The 18,084-nt window shown below is 42.6% G+C and overlaps 2 protein-coding genes across 2 annotated transcripts in view; one reads left to right on the top strand and one right to left on the bottom strand.

Annotated features, from left to right (window-relative positions):
- Positions 1 to 323: 323 nt before the first annotated feature.
- LOC118663590 (non-histone chromosomal protein HMG-14-like) lies at positions 324 to 1,162 on the top strand. The gene has a single exon (XM_036323378.1). The coding sequence runs from the start codon at positions 860 to 862 to the stop codon at positions 1,160 to 1,162; it is 303 nt and encodes a 100-aa protein (XP_036179271.1). The 5' UTR covers positions 324 to 859.
- A 2,637-nt stretch (positions 1,163 to 3,799) lies between these two features.
- Positions 3,800 to 18,084, bottom strand: part of SHLD1 (shieldin complex subunit 1) — a 68,402-nt gene continuing 54,117 nt past the window's right edge. Inside the window, exon 3 of the mRNA XM_036323377.1 lies at positions 3,800 to 4,642. Coding sequence (XP_036179270.1) covers positions 4,200 to 4,642 — 443 coding nt within the window. The 3' untranslated portion in view covers positions 3,800 to 4,199. The remainder of the gene's footprint in view (positions 4,643 to 18,084) is intronic.

Genomic DNA, 18,084 nt, shown 5'->3' with positions numbered 1-18,084 from the left:
TTTTGGGCCGAATCCCCAGTGGGAGGCATGCAGGAGGCAGTTGATCGATAATTCTCTCTCATCACTGATGTTTCTATCTCTCTATCCCTCTCCCTTCCTCTCTCAAATCAATAAAAACGTAATTAAAAAAAAAATCCATTACATGTGCCCTTACATAGGTCAAGCAAAGAAATAGACTAATGAAGTGAATAATAGTTTCATGAAGTTAAAACATGGCAGCAGTTCTCTTCTTTGGCGTTCCTGCAAGCAGATCCATCCTCCCCAAGACCAAAGGGCCACAGGTGGTATCACAGGCCAGTCAGAACCTTGGTAGGATGGTAATATGTCAGTGAGTGATGTGTAGGGCAGAATTAACTAATAATGCCAAGGGTCAGAGCCTCACTGTCGTTTCCTCTTAGTCTTTATTGAAGGTAAACAGAGATAAATGTTAAATGCCATCCTGACCCACGGAGATCAAATTAAGGCAGGAGATTGCAGGGAATCAGATATCTTGTTCTGACCTGTCACAAGCACTTACTCACATACAAACAAGAACAGGCCACACTCCTTTTTTTACCATCAGGTGCTTCTGGCTTTTAGACTTGTTAATTCTCTGCTTTTAGAGTCTAACCGCTGGCTGAGAGCCCATAGCACTGATGAAGTTAACAAAATTATTGACACGAAAATCTCACTGCCCAGGAGAAGCTGCTGCCTCCGGGCATGGAGAGTCAAATAGCTTATATCTTTTGTCCTTTAAAAACAGTATAAAAGAGCAGTTTGGGAGGCAGGAGACGGGGCAGCGGCCTGGCAGCCCAGGTTCGCCCAGACACTAGGCGCCCAGGCCCTCAGGCACCCAGCACACGCCCAGCCCGCCTCCACGATGCCCAACAGGAAGGTCAGCCCTGCGGAGGGGGCGGCCAAGGAGGAGCCCATGAGGAGGTCGGCCAGGTTGTCAGCCAAACCTACTCCTGCAAAAGTGGAAACGAAGCCCAAAAAGGCGGCAGGAAAGGATAAATCTGCAGACAAAAAAGTGCAAACCAAAGGGGAAAGGGGAGTAAAGGGAAAGCAGGCCCAAGTGGCTGACCAGGAACCTAAAGATTTACCTGCGGAAAACGGAGCAACTGAACACGAGGAGAGTCCAACCTCAGATGCAGCAGGAGAGAAAGAAGCCAAGTCTGATTAATATCATATATCATGTCTGATCAGTGGTCCCTGTCTCCCTTCTTATACAATCCAGAGGAATATTTTTATCAACTATTTTGTAAATGCAAGTTTTTCAGTAGCTCTAGAAACGTTTTTAAAGAGGAGGGAATTCCACCTCATCCCATTTTTTAAAAAGTGTAAATGCTTTTTTTTAAAAGAGGTGAAATCATTTGCTGGTTGTTTATTTTTTTTGGTACAACCAGAAAATAGTGGGATACTGAATATGGGAGACTTTGATTGTCTTGGGTGTCAGCTTAACATTCCATTGATGGGGGTAGTTTTTATATCCTTTATTACAAAGCATACTAACTGGCAATTTGGAGTCAGTCATGCATTTGCTATGTCTTGAACATTTTAAATTACTTCTATTCACATGTTTTTTGGTAGCATTGTTTCCTAAAAAAAAAAACCACTCCTTGATCTTGGCTCTCCCTGTCAGAATTCTGTGCATCTGTAACATCTTTGGTGGTAGTCCAGTTTTCCTAGTAACTTTGTCAGTGTGCTGTGAAAGATTGAAAATTTGATTATGTAGTATATATGCTATTAAATTGTGAATTAGTGGGACTTGGATGTAACAGCATATCAACATTTGAAGATATTGGTACTTGATACTCTACTAAGGAAAGTTAGCCTCTACATTTTAAGCTAGAAGGTCACTGGAATAACTGTTTAGAAAAGAATGACAACTACATGACTTTACATTTTTGGTACATATGCTAAGAATTGTGTACAAATTGATATGTGTGTGTACTGATCCTCAAGACAAACAAAATCTCAATTAGGAAAGAAAAAAATAAAAACAGTATAAAATAAGTCAGTTTCTTTTTTGTTGGTAGCCATGGAAACTAATCTCCAATATTTCAGTGACTGCATGATACTAAGAACAACATTCTTCAAGGGCATCTATTAATTTGCTTCACATTAAAAAACAATAAAACTAGGCTGACCTTCAAATTCAACCTGTAGATTTTCTATTATAAGTCCCATTGGTTTCAGACTATGTGGGGCCAGTTGAATAGCAGAGGCCCATGGGGGAAGACTGCTTGTCGTAGGAAAATTGGGAGGCTTGTTTTCTCGAGTCTCTCAGAGGCCTGTTCATTTCCTGTTTCCTACCACTTAGGTCTCCTTCCAGTGGTGCGTCTGCACGTCAATGTGGAACTGTGTCTTACGTCTGAAATGTTTCTTATGTCTGACCTTCCTGACCTTTTAAAGGCTTCTGTCTCCATCCCAGAATCCCCAAGGAACCTGCCTGTGAGGATGCATTCACTCTGAATGGTCACGGTTAGGCTGATCTAGTTGCCTAATATGGTTTCTGAAAAGCTTAGGGGATCTTATGCCAATTAAATTTCATCAGAAGTTTCTCCAAATCTAACTGCACAGCATTGCCAGCTTCTCTTCTTGTTCCCTCTGAAACGATTGATATAACCCTTTCCTGTCAATGCAGTTTGTTTGGAGAACTGTCTAGGTAAGGATTACTGCGAGGCTTCCAATGACAGTTGCAGGGAACTTGGTCCCAGGTGACGTCATCTACCAACTGAGTCTCAAATGGGGGTTCAGGACACGGTTGTGGAGCAGAGCACCTGCCAGCACAAGCCTGCATCGGCGATTTAAAGCCACAAGGAATATAGTCAATAATATTGTATGATGTCAGATGGATATCACACTTATTGGGGGATCATTTAATAATGTACATAAATGTCGCCCTAACTGGTTTGGCTCAGTGGATGGAGCGTCGGCCTGCAGATTGAAGGGTCCTGGGTTCGATTTTGGTCAAGGGCACATGCCTGGGTTGCGAGCTCCATTCCCCAGTAAGGGACACGCAGGAGTCAGCCAATCAATGACTCCCTCTCATCATTGATGTTTCTATCTCTCTCTCCCTCTGAAATCAATAAAAACATATTTTAAAAAAAGGTACATAAATGTCTAATCACTGTTATATGTCTGAAATAATATAATATTATATTGTATTTTTTAACTATAATGAAGAGATAAATTTAAAAAATAATCAAAAAAGACAAGGTAAAGCCACTCCCTGGTGAAGTCAGGACAGGGCAGGGGTGAGGGGGTCAACCATTCAGAAGGTGGCAGAGGTGCTGGCGGCAGGCAGAAGGCAGAAACCACCAGAGGAAGGAGTGCACCTGGGCAAAGGACTCCTCTCTCTCCCACCACAAGCTGACGAGGCCACTGGCCCGCCCAGCCCATCATCCTGAGCTTGCGCATACTTGGGTGTGTGGAGCACCTTTATTTTCTCCTCACCTTTCACATTTGCAATCTGGCTGAGATGAAGAGACCTTATTTTTTCTTTAATTTGAGAATCCTAGCTGTTATTTTAGGGTGTCCACATGTCCCTTCCACTCCCAGGTGGTACTATAAAATAGGCAGTTCTGGATTTGGAGAGGCAAGGGTCTGACTAAGATGCGAAGCACTTTTTTGGAAGCGTATTGAAATCTTTGTATTCTTCTGGGACAGACGCTCTCAATCGCGTGGTCACAGTTTTACGACATGGTATAATTCTTTACTTGATTCAGCATGGTTTTATTCCCTTCAAAAAAATCCATCTGATGGAAGCCGGTTCCCTTAGGTCTGGTTCTCCCAGAAGTGGACTCTGAGTCAAGGATTCAAGTACAAGCGATTTATTGAGGAAAGGCTCATAGGTGGCACCAATAGGTGAATGAATGGAAAGACAGCATCGGCCTGGAGCTCCAAAGAGTAAATTATGCCACAGAGCATGTCTTCCTTTGAGACAAGGAAGCTGGGCTTTTTGAACTCCCAAACCAGCCCATCACTGGCCTCAGGCCAAAGGGAAAGGTAGGAGGGCATGTGGCCACAGGGGCTATAAAATTCCCAGGTACCGATGGCTCTCTATTTGGGCTGACCAGCCTCTAATACTTGGTCACAGATGCCAGCTGTTGGCTGCAGAGCACTTAGCTGGGGGCGAGGCACACAGCTGGCAAGACAGACCAGAACAGACCTGGGTGGTGTACTGACAGTGGCCTGCTCTCACCACCAGGCACCAGTTATGGGTCTCCCATCACGTTCTGCTGCAAGAGGAAACGAACAATGTCTTTGGAAAGTCCTGGGGTCGGCTTTTCGTCATCCAGAGACTGACTTCCTTCTCCCAGCGGGTAGAATCGGGCGTCCCTGGAATACCTCTGTAACAAGGAGCAGCCATCCCGGTTGAAAATGACGCGGGCCATTTGAAAACTGCGGAGGGCGTACTTCTGGCTCTCCTGGCCCTGCAGTTCGTCGATTTTCTGAGACAGGCACTGGCAGACAGATGCAGAGAGTGGGTTTCGAGAGGCTGGTGGTGGGTGGCCAAACATCTCATAGAGTCTATCCAGGGATTTCCGAAGTTCCTCATCCTCTGCCTTCGTCTCTGGTTGGCCATTCACAGAAGGGTCGACCCAGAAGTTCTCAGAGGCCCAGGAGTCACGTTGTGTAGTGTTTAGGTGACCGCTGTCTGTAAGACAAACACATCCCAATACTCAAACACATACTCAAAAATATCAGAAAGCCGGCCCAAAGTAGGTGATGTCTCTTGCTAATGCAACACACTTACTGCTCCTGGGTAATGGGCAATCGGCAGAATCAGATGATTTCTGAATCTGTTCCCACCGTCCTGGGGGTATGCCACTTGTTTGCCCAAAACAAGAACATGTTTCAGGGGTTCCTAACCTGAGGTCCTTGTAAAGAAGTTCAGAGTGGCTGTGAACTTGGATGGAAAAAATATCATATCTTTATTTTCACTAACCTCTACCTAAAATCACGCATTTCCTTCCATGATGAATATAGGCAATAAACCCATTAGCAGCAATACGTCTGACTTTATCACCAGTAGATCACAGCTATTTTCATATCACATTATAGTTTATTGAACATGTTTTGAAATATCACGTATGCCCATCACTATGCTATGGACTGAACTGTGTTTCTCCAAAATTCATATGTTAAAGTCCTAATCCTTAAAGGAGATGGGCCTTTTAAGAGGTTACTAAGATTAAATGAGGTCATAAAGGTGGGGCCTCAATCAGATAAGATTGGTGGACTTCTAAGAAGAGGAAGGCCTCTCTCATTTTTCTTTCTCTCTCCCCCCCTCTCTCATCATGTGAAGGAACTGAGGAAAGGCCATTGAGGATACAAGAAGGAGGCCTTCTCCAAGCCAGGGAGAGAGTCCTCACCACACCTGACCATGCTGATTCCCTGCCTCGGACTTCCAGTGTCCAGAACTGTGAGAAAATAATTTCTTTTGTTTAATCCATTCAGTTTATGGTATTTTGTTATGGCAGCCCAAGTAGACTAAGACAACCACTATGAAATCACCACAGTTATTGGTCCTGACGCTAGATCTTATTATTTAAACATTAATTTAAAAAACATATATTCATTACAATATCACACATTTTGTTCTTTACGTATTTTAATAGCTATGTTTTAGTGTTTTCATTTGGTAAGCCTATATGTTTTACTTCATGCAGTTAAAAACTTTATTCTGCGTTCATGGGCTCCACCAGATCCCAAAGGGATGCACTGCACAGACACAGTGCAGACCCCCAATGCAGACAGTTCTGGGCTTTTACACAGCTCAGATATTTCTTTACTCCCTACATAATCCTATAGACTCTTTATCTCTCAATTAAAACCACCTTTTTGTTTTTTAAAGGAAGAGTAACAAATAAACTAAGAGATTTAATAATAGACAGTAAGAAACCAGAATTGGAGCCAAATCCTAGTTCTTGACCTAACTTTCTGTACCTCTCTGGGCACCCTAATTCTTAACATAGGAATCTCTTAAGTCTTTTGAAACAAAGAACTTTCATATCATTTTTTCTAGAAAAAATTTTGCACAAATAATTTGTAAGTGGCTGAATTCCTTATACAGCCACCAGCTTTATGCTTTAAACTGTTATACTTTAAATCAAAATAATATATTTTCCCTTTTTTGCTCTAATATATGCTGTAATTAATTACTAGCTTTAATTCTACACACCCACTCCCCATCCACTTACTCAATTAGTAGTTATAATAAAAATGTTGGTATCCTGGCCGCTGTGGCTCAGGTAGAGTGTTGGCCCACACACCAAAGGGTCTTGGGTTCGATTCCCAGTCAAGGGCACGTGCTTGGGTTGCAGGTTCAATCTCTTAGCCCCTGTTGTCCTGCCTTATGGCCCCCGGACCGATCATCTGTGGGGAAGCAGATGGGTAGGGACCCCTCACCCCGCCACTGCAGGACCTTCGCCCCTTCCCTTGGCTAACAGGAGTACCATTTGTTAGGCGAATACTATTTGCCAAGCCCTGCGCTAAGTCTGTTGTTTGTTTGTTTTAATAATAAAGTAGGCCACCGAAAGAAGTTTTACAGTTACTCTCCAGAGGTTTGTTTTAATTTTTTTCTTGAAATGATCTCAAACTCATAGAAAACTTGCAAGCACAATACAAACAACTATTTCTCATTAATTATTTGCCAACCTGATGCCCACCCTGATTTTCCTACCAGCAAGGACATTCTTCCACATAACCCCAACGCAACCATCAACATCAGGAAATTAACAGGGACAACATTACTGCCATCTAATCCTAGCCCCCATCAAGCGGTCCCGATCATGTTCTTTGTAGCAAAAAGGTCTGGTTGAAAATCCTGTGTTGTGTTTAGTTGTCAGTGGGAAGAATGAAAGGGAGAAGGAGATGCTCCATAGTAACACCGGGGAAGTTGGAGAGTTCCTGACACTGCCCACCCGAGGCAGCATCTATACAGAACATTCCAAGGAGTGTAGCATGTAGTTGTTAACTGGTCAACAACTTTGATATGCAGGATTTTAAGTTTTCATCGGAGCTTCATTATTATACTTAATGTTTGAAATTAGGTGTCCTAAACTCAGTGTCCAAAAGAATCCAAAAAAATTAGCCTGTTTTCTCTATTTTTCTTGCAAATGTCAAGCAGACTGCAATTCATCTTCAAAGGCACCCAGCTCCCCCCAATCTCTTTCCAAAGAGCAATAACAATATGGGTTGAATAAGTCACTGCTTCAGTCAGTTCTTTTGAACCTGCCTCCAGCTCATTTCAGTCTTTGATTTCCTTTTAAAATTTGCATTACTGCCAACTACAAAGCCATCTCTTTAATCATGTGTCTGGTGTGGCCTTTTGGACATCACTGTTTCTTCACCAGCAAATAAAGCTAATTGCTTCTCTTTTTCCTAATGCACTAAATGTACACAGAAGGATGGATCTTTGATAACTTGGTCAGTTGCTGCCCAATGTTGCATTCTCACAGCTATGTTCAAGCCCCACCATATTCTACCTGTTGATATAGCCCTGCCTTATAGGGCTCTCAGCTTGGGACTATAATGTCTACTCTAGGGAGAGACTGGGGACGTTTTTGTGCCAGTGATTGGAAAATGCTACTTGCATTTAGTGATGGGGTCAAGGATATAAATATCCTACAAGTTAGAATAGTGATTTTCAACCGGCATGCTAGAAGAATTGTTAAAACATGCAATACCAGCCCTAACTGGTTTGGCTCAGTGGATAGAGCGTCGGCCTGCGGACTCAAGGATCCCAGGTTTGATTCCGGTCAAGGGCATGTACCTTGGTTGAGGGCACATCCCCAGGAAGGGGTGTGCAGGAGGCAGCTGATCGATGTTTCTCTCTCATCGATGTTTCTCTCTCATCGATGTTTCAAACTCTCTATCCCTCTCCCTTCCTCTCTGTAAAAAAAGATCAATAAAATATATTTTTAAAAAACAACAAACAAACAAACAAACAAACAAACAAACAAACAAAAAAACATGCAATACCTGACTATTTAGTCAGGAGCACTGACCTCTTTCCCCTGAGATTGTCAAATATAAAAATGACAACAGTCAACACAGCAACAGTTGACTGGTGTGAATGAATCAAAATTATACCATTTTTTGGTCAGATTGGCAAAAAATATACTTCTTGGTGTGCTGCAGAATTTTAGTTATTAGTTTATGTGTGCCACGGGATGAAAAAGGTTGAAAATCACTGATGTAGAGGATAATTCCATAAACCAAGAATCATAATGTCCCCAAATTCCAGTAGTGCCCCTTACTCTCTCAGGAACTCTGGCTCAAGGATGGATTGTGGAAGGAGTGGGAAGTGAAGGCTGAATCCTACTGCATCGCAATATATTGATTCGCCCTGTGCTCGCCTTTGCTGTTGATTCTTGCACAATGGATTTCTTGCTGGTACCCATTCGCATTATGCATTCCTGCCTTCTCAGATTTTGAGTTTTTTTGTGTGTTTTTTTCCTAAGCAAGGGCCTAACCACCAATCCTAATTCTGGCATTCCTTAAATTGGACGGAACCTCCCTTTTCATTTCAATAGGCTTTCAATTACAAAGAAAGTTTCTTTAGGAATCACTAAGAAGAGAAGGAGGACAGGGCTTTCTATGACAATGCTTTTGCATGCACTGTGTTAAGGCCACCTATCTACCAGAACATCTGTTTCTTAACTCTTCTTTTTTGTAATCCTCACCCAAGGACATGCTTTTATTGATTTTAGAGAGATAGTAGGGGAGAGGGAGAGAGAGAGAGAAACATCGATGTGAGAGTGAAACATTGACTGGCTGCCTCCTGCACATGCTCCTACTGGGGACTGAACCCGCACCCTTCAGTGTATGTCAAACCCGAGGCCTGTAGGCTGCATGTGGCCCACAATAAATATTTTTGCAGCCCAGCCAATATAACGATATGTGAGAAATGTTTTAATAAAAATCTCATAACTTAACTTTTACAATATCCTGTTATACATAATTATTAATAATGAACTACAACGTTCGCTAATGACTGATTACTATAATCGTGTTGCATTCATTTCCCTTAGGCACCTTAAGTGCAGGCACACCATTTCTTTCCACTAATACTTAGCAGCGAATATTTTAGCAGCCAATTGCCATGTCATTAGTCTAGGACTGGCTTGTTTGGTGTGCGCAACAGGAAATATTTCGCTTTCGGAGAACAAGAAAAATAAGTTTATTTGTGTTATGCTTATTAATTTGTGCAGTTATTCAGTGTCTGGTAAGTTAATGTTCAAGAAAAAACATTATTTTTTATTAAAATGTTCTATTTTTTAAAATATATTTTATTGATTTTAGAGAGGAAGGGAGAGGGAGAGAGAGATAGAAACATCAATGATGAGAGAGAATTATTGATTGGCTGCCTCCTGCATACCCCCTACTGAGGATCGAGCCAGCAACCCAGGCATGTGCCCTTGGCCAGAATCGAACCTGGGACTCTTCAGTCCGCAGACCGAAGCTCTAGCTATTGAGCCAAACCAGATAGGGCTAAAATGTTCTATTATTTTATGTTAACGATTACTCAGCCCTTTGTATTCAGCATGTCTCTATCGAAATAAATCTACGTTTCTATGAAAATTGAAGCTTTTGTTCTTTTGTGGCCCACATAATCTTAAACCTTGTTTATTTGGCCCGTGTTAGCCTTTGTGTACAGGACAATACTCCAACCAACTGAGCCACACTGGCCAGGGCTGTTAACTTTTCTTTTGGCCAAAGAGAGAAAACATATAGATATTTGAGATTCTTATAGACCTATTTTTATATCTTTAGGAGTTACAGATGCTAATTTGAGTTCAGTAATCTGAGACAACCAATTAGCATGGAGCATTTGAGATTAATGGTTGTGTTCTGCGAGAGACGCCATTAGCTTTTAGGAACCCAAGTGGTTAGCAGGGGTTTCTTCCAGAGAATCTTCCTGGCTACTTCTGTGGCTGATACACACAGCAGGATTGTATCTCTGCAACTCTATCAAGTTTCCTCTGCATAAATTTGATATTTAGAATTCTGTCTCCTTCTTGCATCAGCATCAATCACTGCCCACTCAGCCTTATTTGCCCAGCGTTTCTTTTACTAACAACCGCTAATTGGGAGGGTCTGTGGTTTTAAGTCTGCACAGAGCCGAAAGAAACCTACGACTTCATTTTAAAACATGGAGAATTATCAGGATTTAAGGAAAGAAGTAATATGTGGCATGCCCAGTCTCCTATGTTGCTCAGAGGGGAAGCTGCCCCTTTTGCTGGGCACTGCCCAGCACACTTCTAAGACAAACCCTGCTGCCTTGGTTTGTCTGTTGGAGGTTGCCTGGGTTCTGTGTGGCTCTAAGAAAAATTCATGGGCATGAGAAGAACAAGATGAATGGGGGAGAGGGATGTTCTGGTTATCAATGGTCAGTTGTTAGCGCTCTTTGGATGCAAGGACTCACTTTCTTTATGGCAGTGGTCAAACTTCAGAGGCCTCACAAGCTCTCCACACGGTGACACTACCAGTTTAGTATATGAGGGGCTGTGGCCCGTGGATCTGGGCGTCCTGCTCTCCTAGTCTGCATCTGCCTGCTCCAAATCTCTCTTTTCTTTCATCCCCTCTTCTATTTCTCTCACTCCCGCCTTCCCACTCCATAGAGGAGTGAACAGGATCAACAAGATTAAGCCCTATTTCCAGCCCTACAGGCTGCGTGAAAGTCTGACTGGTTGCTCACACTTTGGCGTCATTGCCTTGAAAAATCTGGCTTCTTTCCAGTCCTGGAATGCATCAGGAGAGCTCCCTCCCTTCATGGGGGAATGTGGTAGGAGTCAGACAGATGTGAACAGAGCAGATAGGTCAGGTGCACAAGGTCACCAGGGCAGAACTTCCCGGGTGACTAGCAACGCACAAAACAAGGAAAACAAGGACCTCGCCCAAGGGTAACCCTCCCTCCCCTAGCATATCAGGTCCCGAGGTTCAGACCTCCCTGACCTTCCCTCCCCTGGCATTTAGACCCCTTAGAGGGGGAACAAACAAGGGAACCGGAGAATAGCCCTTAAGCATTAGCCCCCAGGACAATAGGCTCTGACCCACATCAAATACATCCAGGCCTCAGCTGTGTTTCAGCTCCAGGCCCAGAAAAGCAGCAACATCAGACAAGTGATGCCATGGCTGCCTCAGGACCAGCTGCATTGACTAAACACCCCCTGTGCTGGTGCCTACCTACCAGTAGAGACCATGACTCTGAAAAGATGTACCTGAAAAGCTGATGACTATTCTATTAAGATCCTCCCTTAAAATCCCCACCCTTAACAGCTCTTAGGATGGAAACTGCCCCAGCCTTTCCAGTCCCCGGCTTCTTCCCCCCAGGCTGTGTACCTTTACCTTTCTCTTTCTTCTAAGCTCCAAGGGCCTTTCTTTTGCCTCTGTAACTTGTTTCCTGAACCCATTTCTTCCACCTCTGTGACTTTCTAAATACACTTTTGCTTATTTAAAAAAAAAAAAAAAAGCAAGCTCCCTCTTTGGAACCTTTGCACTTGCTGTTCTCTGAGTGGAACATGCTTTCTCCACATATCTGCATGGCTGGTCTCTCCTCCTTCAGGTCTCTGCTTAGATGTTACCTTCTCAGTGAGGCCAGGATGGACTAGGTCAGTGGTCGGCAAACTGCGGCTCTCGAGCCACATGCGGCTCTTTGGCCCCTTGAGTGTGGCCACGAAGTTTCAATCGCACTGTGTGTGCGTACCCGCACGTGGTACTTTGTGGAAGAGCCGCACTCAAGGAGCCGCAGTTTGCCGACCCCTGGGCTAGGTTATGACACATAGCAAGCAAGCCCCAAATCTCAGGGGCATAAAACAACAAGGGATTTTTTTTCCTCTCATCTTCCAGCTCAGTGTCATACAAGTAGATCTGCATCATCTTTGTCCTTATCCTGGAACCCAAGCTGATGGGGCAGCCAGGGTCTCAACTACAACAGAGGGAAAAGAGTGTGGTAAAGGAGGCAGTGACTGGGAAAACTGTCACTCTGTTTACCTATCACTGGCCAATGTTAAACCATGTGGCCAAGCCTGATTACTAAAGAACGAGGAAGAAAAATTCTCCTATAGGAAGAAGGTGTATGTTGAAGCTCCTGCATTGGCAAGGGTGTGGATATGAAGACATTTAATCCAACTTAACACCTCAAAGGGATGGGAGATTTGGTCAGATGCTTTTGCAACCACAGTCTCTGGACTTGTTTACCTCTGAAGCTAAAACTGAATGAATCACCCAAGGGGCAGTGGCATATGCTGTCACCTTCATCCTAATGACTAACAGATGCAATGGGCAGAGGACAGGGTCCTGCAAAATGCAACTGCTGAGAAACAAAATGAATGCTGGGAAAAAAAAACCAAAGATATGTGCGACAGCCCTAAAATTAGGTTCCTCGGCCAGTTATATAAGGCCAGTTTCCACTGTCTGATCTGTAAGCTATCTTACGTTTACCTTGGCATATTATACTTTTCTTCAGAAATGGAAATGCTCTGAAATTTACAGGGAACCCTAATATCCAAGTTTATACCACCCCAAATCGGCAATTAAGATATATTTGCTTCTTTTTTCTTATTAACGAATTAAACATTTCAACTAAATTTCTACAGAAATGTATTCCTTCCAGCCCATTTTTATACCTTACATATATATGTCTCCATAAGCAATAGAATTGTTGCCTTGTGTGTGGTCGTCATTTTAATTTTAGGTTCAGTGAACAAGCTTTTGCTTTTTTCACTCAACTGTATGACTTTTTACTTCTAGCTAATGTTGATACATATGAATCTGCCTTATATAGTATTCTAATATAGGAACATAATGTATTATTTTTTCATCCATTCCCTTGCTGATGGGTATAGAGCTTGTGTCTAATTTTTCATTATCACAGACAAGGCCTCAGTGAGCCCCTGGTGCCTGCCTCCTGGTGCACTTGTGTGAGACTTTCCGTGGAAACACAGCCAGAAGCAGAATGGTTGAGTGGAAGGGAATCTGATCCATTTCACTAGGATCCAACTTTACCTCATCCAAAGTGGCTATAGCATTTACCCGCTCCCCCCCACCCCGCGCCCACCTCACCCTCCCCAGCAGAGTCTGGGTTTTCCTGTTTCTCCCCCACTTTGCCAAACCCTGATACTGCCAGACATTTCAAATGGTATCTTCTCATCTGGGTTCTCATTTCCTTGATTCCTTGTATGTCTGAGCTGCTTTTCATGCACGTGCTGGCCATTTGGGATTCTGATACTGTGAACTGTCTACTCATATTCTTTACCATTTTCCTATTGGGTTTTGTCTCTTTTCCCTCTCCTTTTTAATGGCATGCAAAATGAATTACAAAGAAAGCTGTATCTTTGACTTTTCTTTGTTTTATCTCAGTCTGAAGGGGATTAAAAAGAATGTGAGAGTGAAAAAGAGACTTCATGAAAAGCCTCAAGGTTTGTTTTGGTTTTGGTTTAATGGCAAATCTCAAGCAAAAAAAACCCTCACAGTGTTAGCTTATCACTTCCAAAATGTGATACTGTTTATGGGTGTGTGTGTGTGGGGGGGGGGGGGGGGGATGGGAGGGGGTGAAGGGGGGAACATCCTGGTCTCATACAGACAAGAAAACTGAGACAAAGGCCAAGTCTCCAGAATCACTTGATGAAGGGATTGGCAAATAGAACCGGAAAAGGCTAATCTTATTAATTTTCTTATCATAGTTAAAATTATCTCCATCTGGTTATCATTTGCCATAATTAGGAGCAGCGATAGATTTGCATGTTGGTGATGCTCAGAGCCTCCCTAGCCCATTCAGATAATAAGTTTCAAATGGTATCTTCTCATCTGGGTTCTCATTTCCTTGATTCCTTGTATGTCTCTTCATGGATCCTAAAAATGCTTAACAATTCTTTTCTTTGCTGTGAGACTGAGGCTTTGCCTGAGGCTGAATTTAAAACAGCTTCGTTTTGCACTTTGTTAAGTAAGAACCAGTTAAAGGATCAGAATCTGAGCCCTTTACAGCTAGGAAAGCCATTGGGAATGATTTGCTCCTACTCACTTTCTGGAACAGAACCTTACAGCTGGAGCGGGAGCAAGAATAACGATCCCTGCTGACCCCATCAAGCCCTGAGAGGGGACAATGAGGCAGGCGAGGCTGACGGAGAAGGGAACCCGATAGGCCGTCCTCCTCAGCAGCCATTTGGAATTAGGAGCTTCGCCATAACCCCTAAAGTAATCACTTAAAATGTTTCCGCCAAAATGGTTTTTTCACATTTCATTTTACATGGGAGGTCTCAGCAAATTTGTTTCATATCCTGGACTAGATAGTAAGGAACGCTTGGGAGTAGAAAGGCAAAGCAAATGATTCAGATCTAGGTTTCTATAGCAACGTTGTTTTTTTTGTGCGTTTTTTTTGAATGCCACTGTTTACTTCAGCAGAGTTAAGTTAAATGTGAGCAGCTAATTAAGATGATGCTGGAAACTTTGACCTTAACCTTCACTATCAGAAAAAATAAGCACGTTAAAAATGCTGCTTGGAGTGTTGCTGGAGACATACAGCAGGGAGATCATTCTCCTTTGCTGGGAAAGCAGAAACCTCACAATCTGACCACATCCACAAGTCAATACTTCTTTCTCTTAAGATTTAAAGGGGAATGGAACGGAACTACTATCCAACGTTGACCTCAGCAGTAAGACATGTTTTCCAGACACAGAATTTTTGTTAGATGCATATTTGTGTAAACAGATTTCACTCCACATCAAATTGACGATAAGCACACCTATGAAGTAACAGATTGAATTGTATACCAATGCCAGAATGTAAAAATATAGCTGACTGCTCCCTCTTCAAAATATTGGGGAAGGAGAGACTCTTATTTTAAAGCCACTGCCATTGCTGAGCGCACAGTGGCGTCTCTTAGGAAGTGACTTCATCCCCTCTGTCAGTGTCCGTCTGCTGGTTGTCCTCATTGGTGGCAAATCGCCATCCTCAGAGGGCAGAGTTACCTTTTTGGAAACTGTCAAGAGGCATTAGGAGTGAAATCTGACAAATAATGGAGGTGATCAAGCATGGGCTAGAAAGCAAGGTTTGGAATATGAATGTCTAATCGCTATGCTTTTCACCTGAAACTAATATAATATTGTTATGTCAACTGTGATTGAAAAATAAAAAGATATTTGAAAAGAAAAAATATATAAAATCAAGGTTTATCTCCAAAAGTTGCTTTTCTTTTGTTTTAAAAGTTGGTTCCAAAAGCATTTCTCACAAAGCAGTTCCCAAATCAGTTCTGTGCGAGGGCAGGCAGCACGGTTTCGATGTGTATATACTTTCAGATGTGTTGCCTTAAAGGGCAGACCTGACAGGGATTTAAGTTCTGGCCTCTGTAAAAGGCTCATAGCCATCAATCAGAGCGCCGAATGCTTCTGTCCTGACAGACGAGATGCGTGTGGGCATTGACTTTGCATTTAAAGGCTTGAGTTTGAGTCCCAGCTTGACCACTCACTGGCTATGTGACCTTGGGCAAGTTACTTAATATCGCTGAATTTCCAGGTCCGCACCTGTGAACTGGGGATAATAACAGCTCCTACTTCAGAGGACTGTTGTTAGAATTAATGATTTGTTAGCATAAAGCCCAGCACATAGTAAATAAATAAAATCTACTTAAAATCATTACCATGGTGACAAGAGTAGTATCAGCAGCAGAGTTGACAGGTCTTTGTCATTTAGCATCTGGGATTTTTAAGAGTGGATTGCAAATGCTCCTCCATGTCCACTATTCAGTGACAGACGCCTATGATAAGGAAAGTCTAGATGAACAAGCATCCGTTCCTGACTAGAAGGAACATCACTTTGCCAAAAGCTACTGCCCCAGCCTGGCATCAGAGCTGATGGGATGAGTCACAGTGAGCATTACCCATCTCACAGCAGTAGGACTATGACTACAGAGAGGTCCCAAGTGCACGCTCTGCAAAGCAAACATGATCCCAGTGTGGGTGGAAACAGCAGGTGGCTCCGTGTGTGGGAGCGTCAAACACAGAAGCCCAGGCTGCAGGGCCCTCCAGCTGTCCCCCGACGCGTGCCCCCAAGGGTGACCAGCACCAGAGTGTAGGTGGGACTGAAATGACTCAATCTGCAGGGAGCCTACTGGTTTTTGGAAATTGATGGAAACTATAAATCAAGAAAAGAGCCTTAGGAAAAGTTTCGGTGAGTAAATATGTTGAAGAAGAAGAAATAGGCTGCATTAAAAAAAAAAAAAAGTTGGGAAAATAGACAGAAAAGGTCTAGGGTCACAAGATGACCGCTGGCTGAGTCAGAACTGTAGTGCCGAGCTAAACTTAAAAAGGTGATATGAGCCTGGCAATCAAATGAGAACAGTTCTAGGAGGTAAGTTTTGATCTTTCCTCTTGTTCTATTCCCCTATTTACAGCTGAATCTGAAGGAAGGCAAAGCTTTGAGCTTTCTCTCCTGGTCCAAAATCTTCAGAGAACATGGAAAACTCAGAGAAAATGGAAAACTCCACAAGCAAAATTTAAAATAGCATAATACGATGCAGCCTATGCAGAAAGGCCTATAACCAGCAGAGAAGTGGAAGCTGGGACTGACTGAACGACAGAAAACAGGGGACATGAGGGATTTAGGACATGCTGGTATTGAAAGTGTTTCTAACATGGGTTCATTATGAAGGCTAGAAGTGGGTGCAAACATGGAATTGAAGTTCCACCTTTACAAGGATACTTCTAGTAGGATTACAGAGATAGTTGTATATTTTTGACGAAAGAATATGGTTTACAAGATACTTTGAAAATTGTCACTGTTACCAAACATCTAAAAATGCTGGGTAAAATATTATTTTTGAAATCTTGTAAAATGCATGACTGAGCTGGAATAAAGTAAATAAAGTCCTTAGAGACCAAAAGCAAAATGAGAGTAGGCATTCCAAGAGGCAAGTGCATATAGGAGACCTAGCACACCAGCTTTAATGGCCACACAGGGGTCGGGACACAAAGTCTAGCATCATGGTAGGATGAGGTGCTTGAAAGATCACTGTGTAAATCTGAGAGCCCTCTGAGAAAAGATGAACTAGAAAAAAATACTTATGCCTTGCAAAGGGTCACAGTAAGAAAACGTGTCTGTCTTGGCTTTGGCTCACTTGGTAGGAGTGTCATCCCGTGCATCCAAAGGTTTGGGGTTTGATCCCTCAGTTGGAGTGCATATGGAAGGCAATCCACCGATGTTTCTCTTTCACATCGATGTCTCTCTCTCTCTCTCTCAAATCAAGAAAAACATATCCTCAGGTGATGGGTGAGAGAGAGAGAGAGAGAGAGAGAGAGAGAGAGAGAGAGAGAGAGAGAGAACACATCTCTCCTAAGATTTAACCATAAGCCAGACCTCACATATGTTTGTAGTCTCAGTTGGGACTATTTTTGTGGTCTACAAACCTCAAAGCCAGGTATTTATTTTTATATGGTTCCAGATTGATGTGCCCTCCTATGTTTAGAGAAACCAAATGCAAATCCTCTTTAGAGAAGTGTACTCTCAACCCAAACTTCAAAAGAAACCCTACACATAAAGTTCCATTGGGCATGACTCACAGAACACACACTGAACAGGACAGGTCTCCTTTACTGAGAGTGAGAAAACAAGAAGAGCCAGCACCAAAAGAAGACTTGCAGAACATTAAGTACTGGAGTTAATGGACAGAGAGCATAAAACAAATGTGCTTCATACGTTGAAATATACAATAGGAAATAGAAAGTTTAAGTGAACAGGTAAATTAGAAAAAGAAATAAAAATAACTAGAGAAATGACAGATCATAATGGTAAAACAAGGTTAGACACTGCTAAAAAAATCGAAAATAGAAATCAAGTTTAAAGATGTTACTTAGAATTTAGCACAGAGAGACAAGGAGATGGAGAAAACAAAACAGAAAAAATAACAAGTCAAAGTGAGATGCTCTACTATGCACCTAACTTGAATTTCTCAGAGAGATAACAGAGAATAGGGGCAAGGCAACACACAATGAATTAATGGGTAAGAATTTCCTAGAACTAATGAAAGCATGAATTCTCAAATTTAGCAATCACAATGTCTTAAAAGCAGGATAAATAAAAAGGACTCTATCGCTAGG

The sequence above is a fragment of the Myotis myotis genome, unplaced genomic scaffold, assembly GCF_014108235.1.
Source record: "Myotis myotis isolate mMyoMyo1 unplaced genomic scaffold, mMyoMyo1.p scaffold_m19_p_9, whole genome shotgun sequence".
Taxonomy (NCBI): domain Eukaryota; kingdom Metazoa; phylum Chordata; class Mammalia; order Chiroptera; family Vespertilionidae; genus Myotis; species Myotis myotis.
Note: the sequence above shows the minus strand (reverse complement) of the source record. Positions and strands in the feature narration are given on the sequence as shown.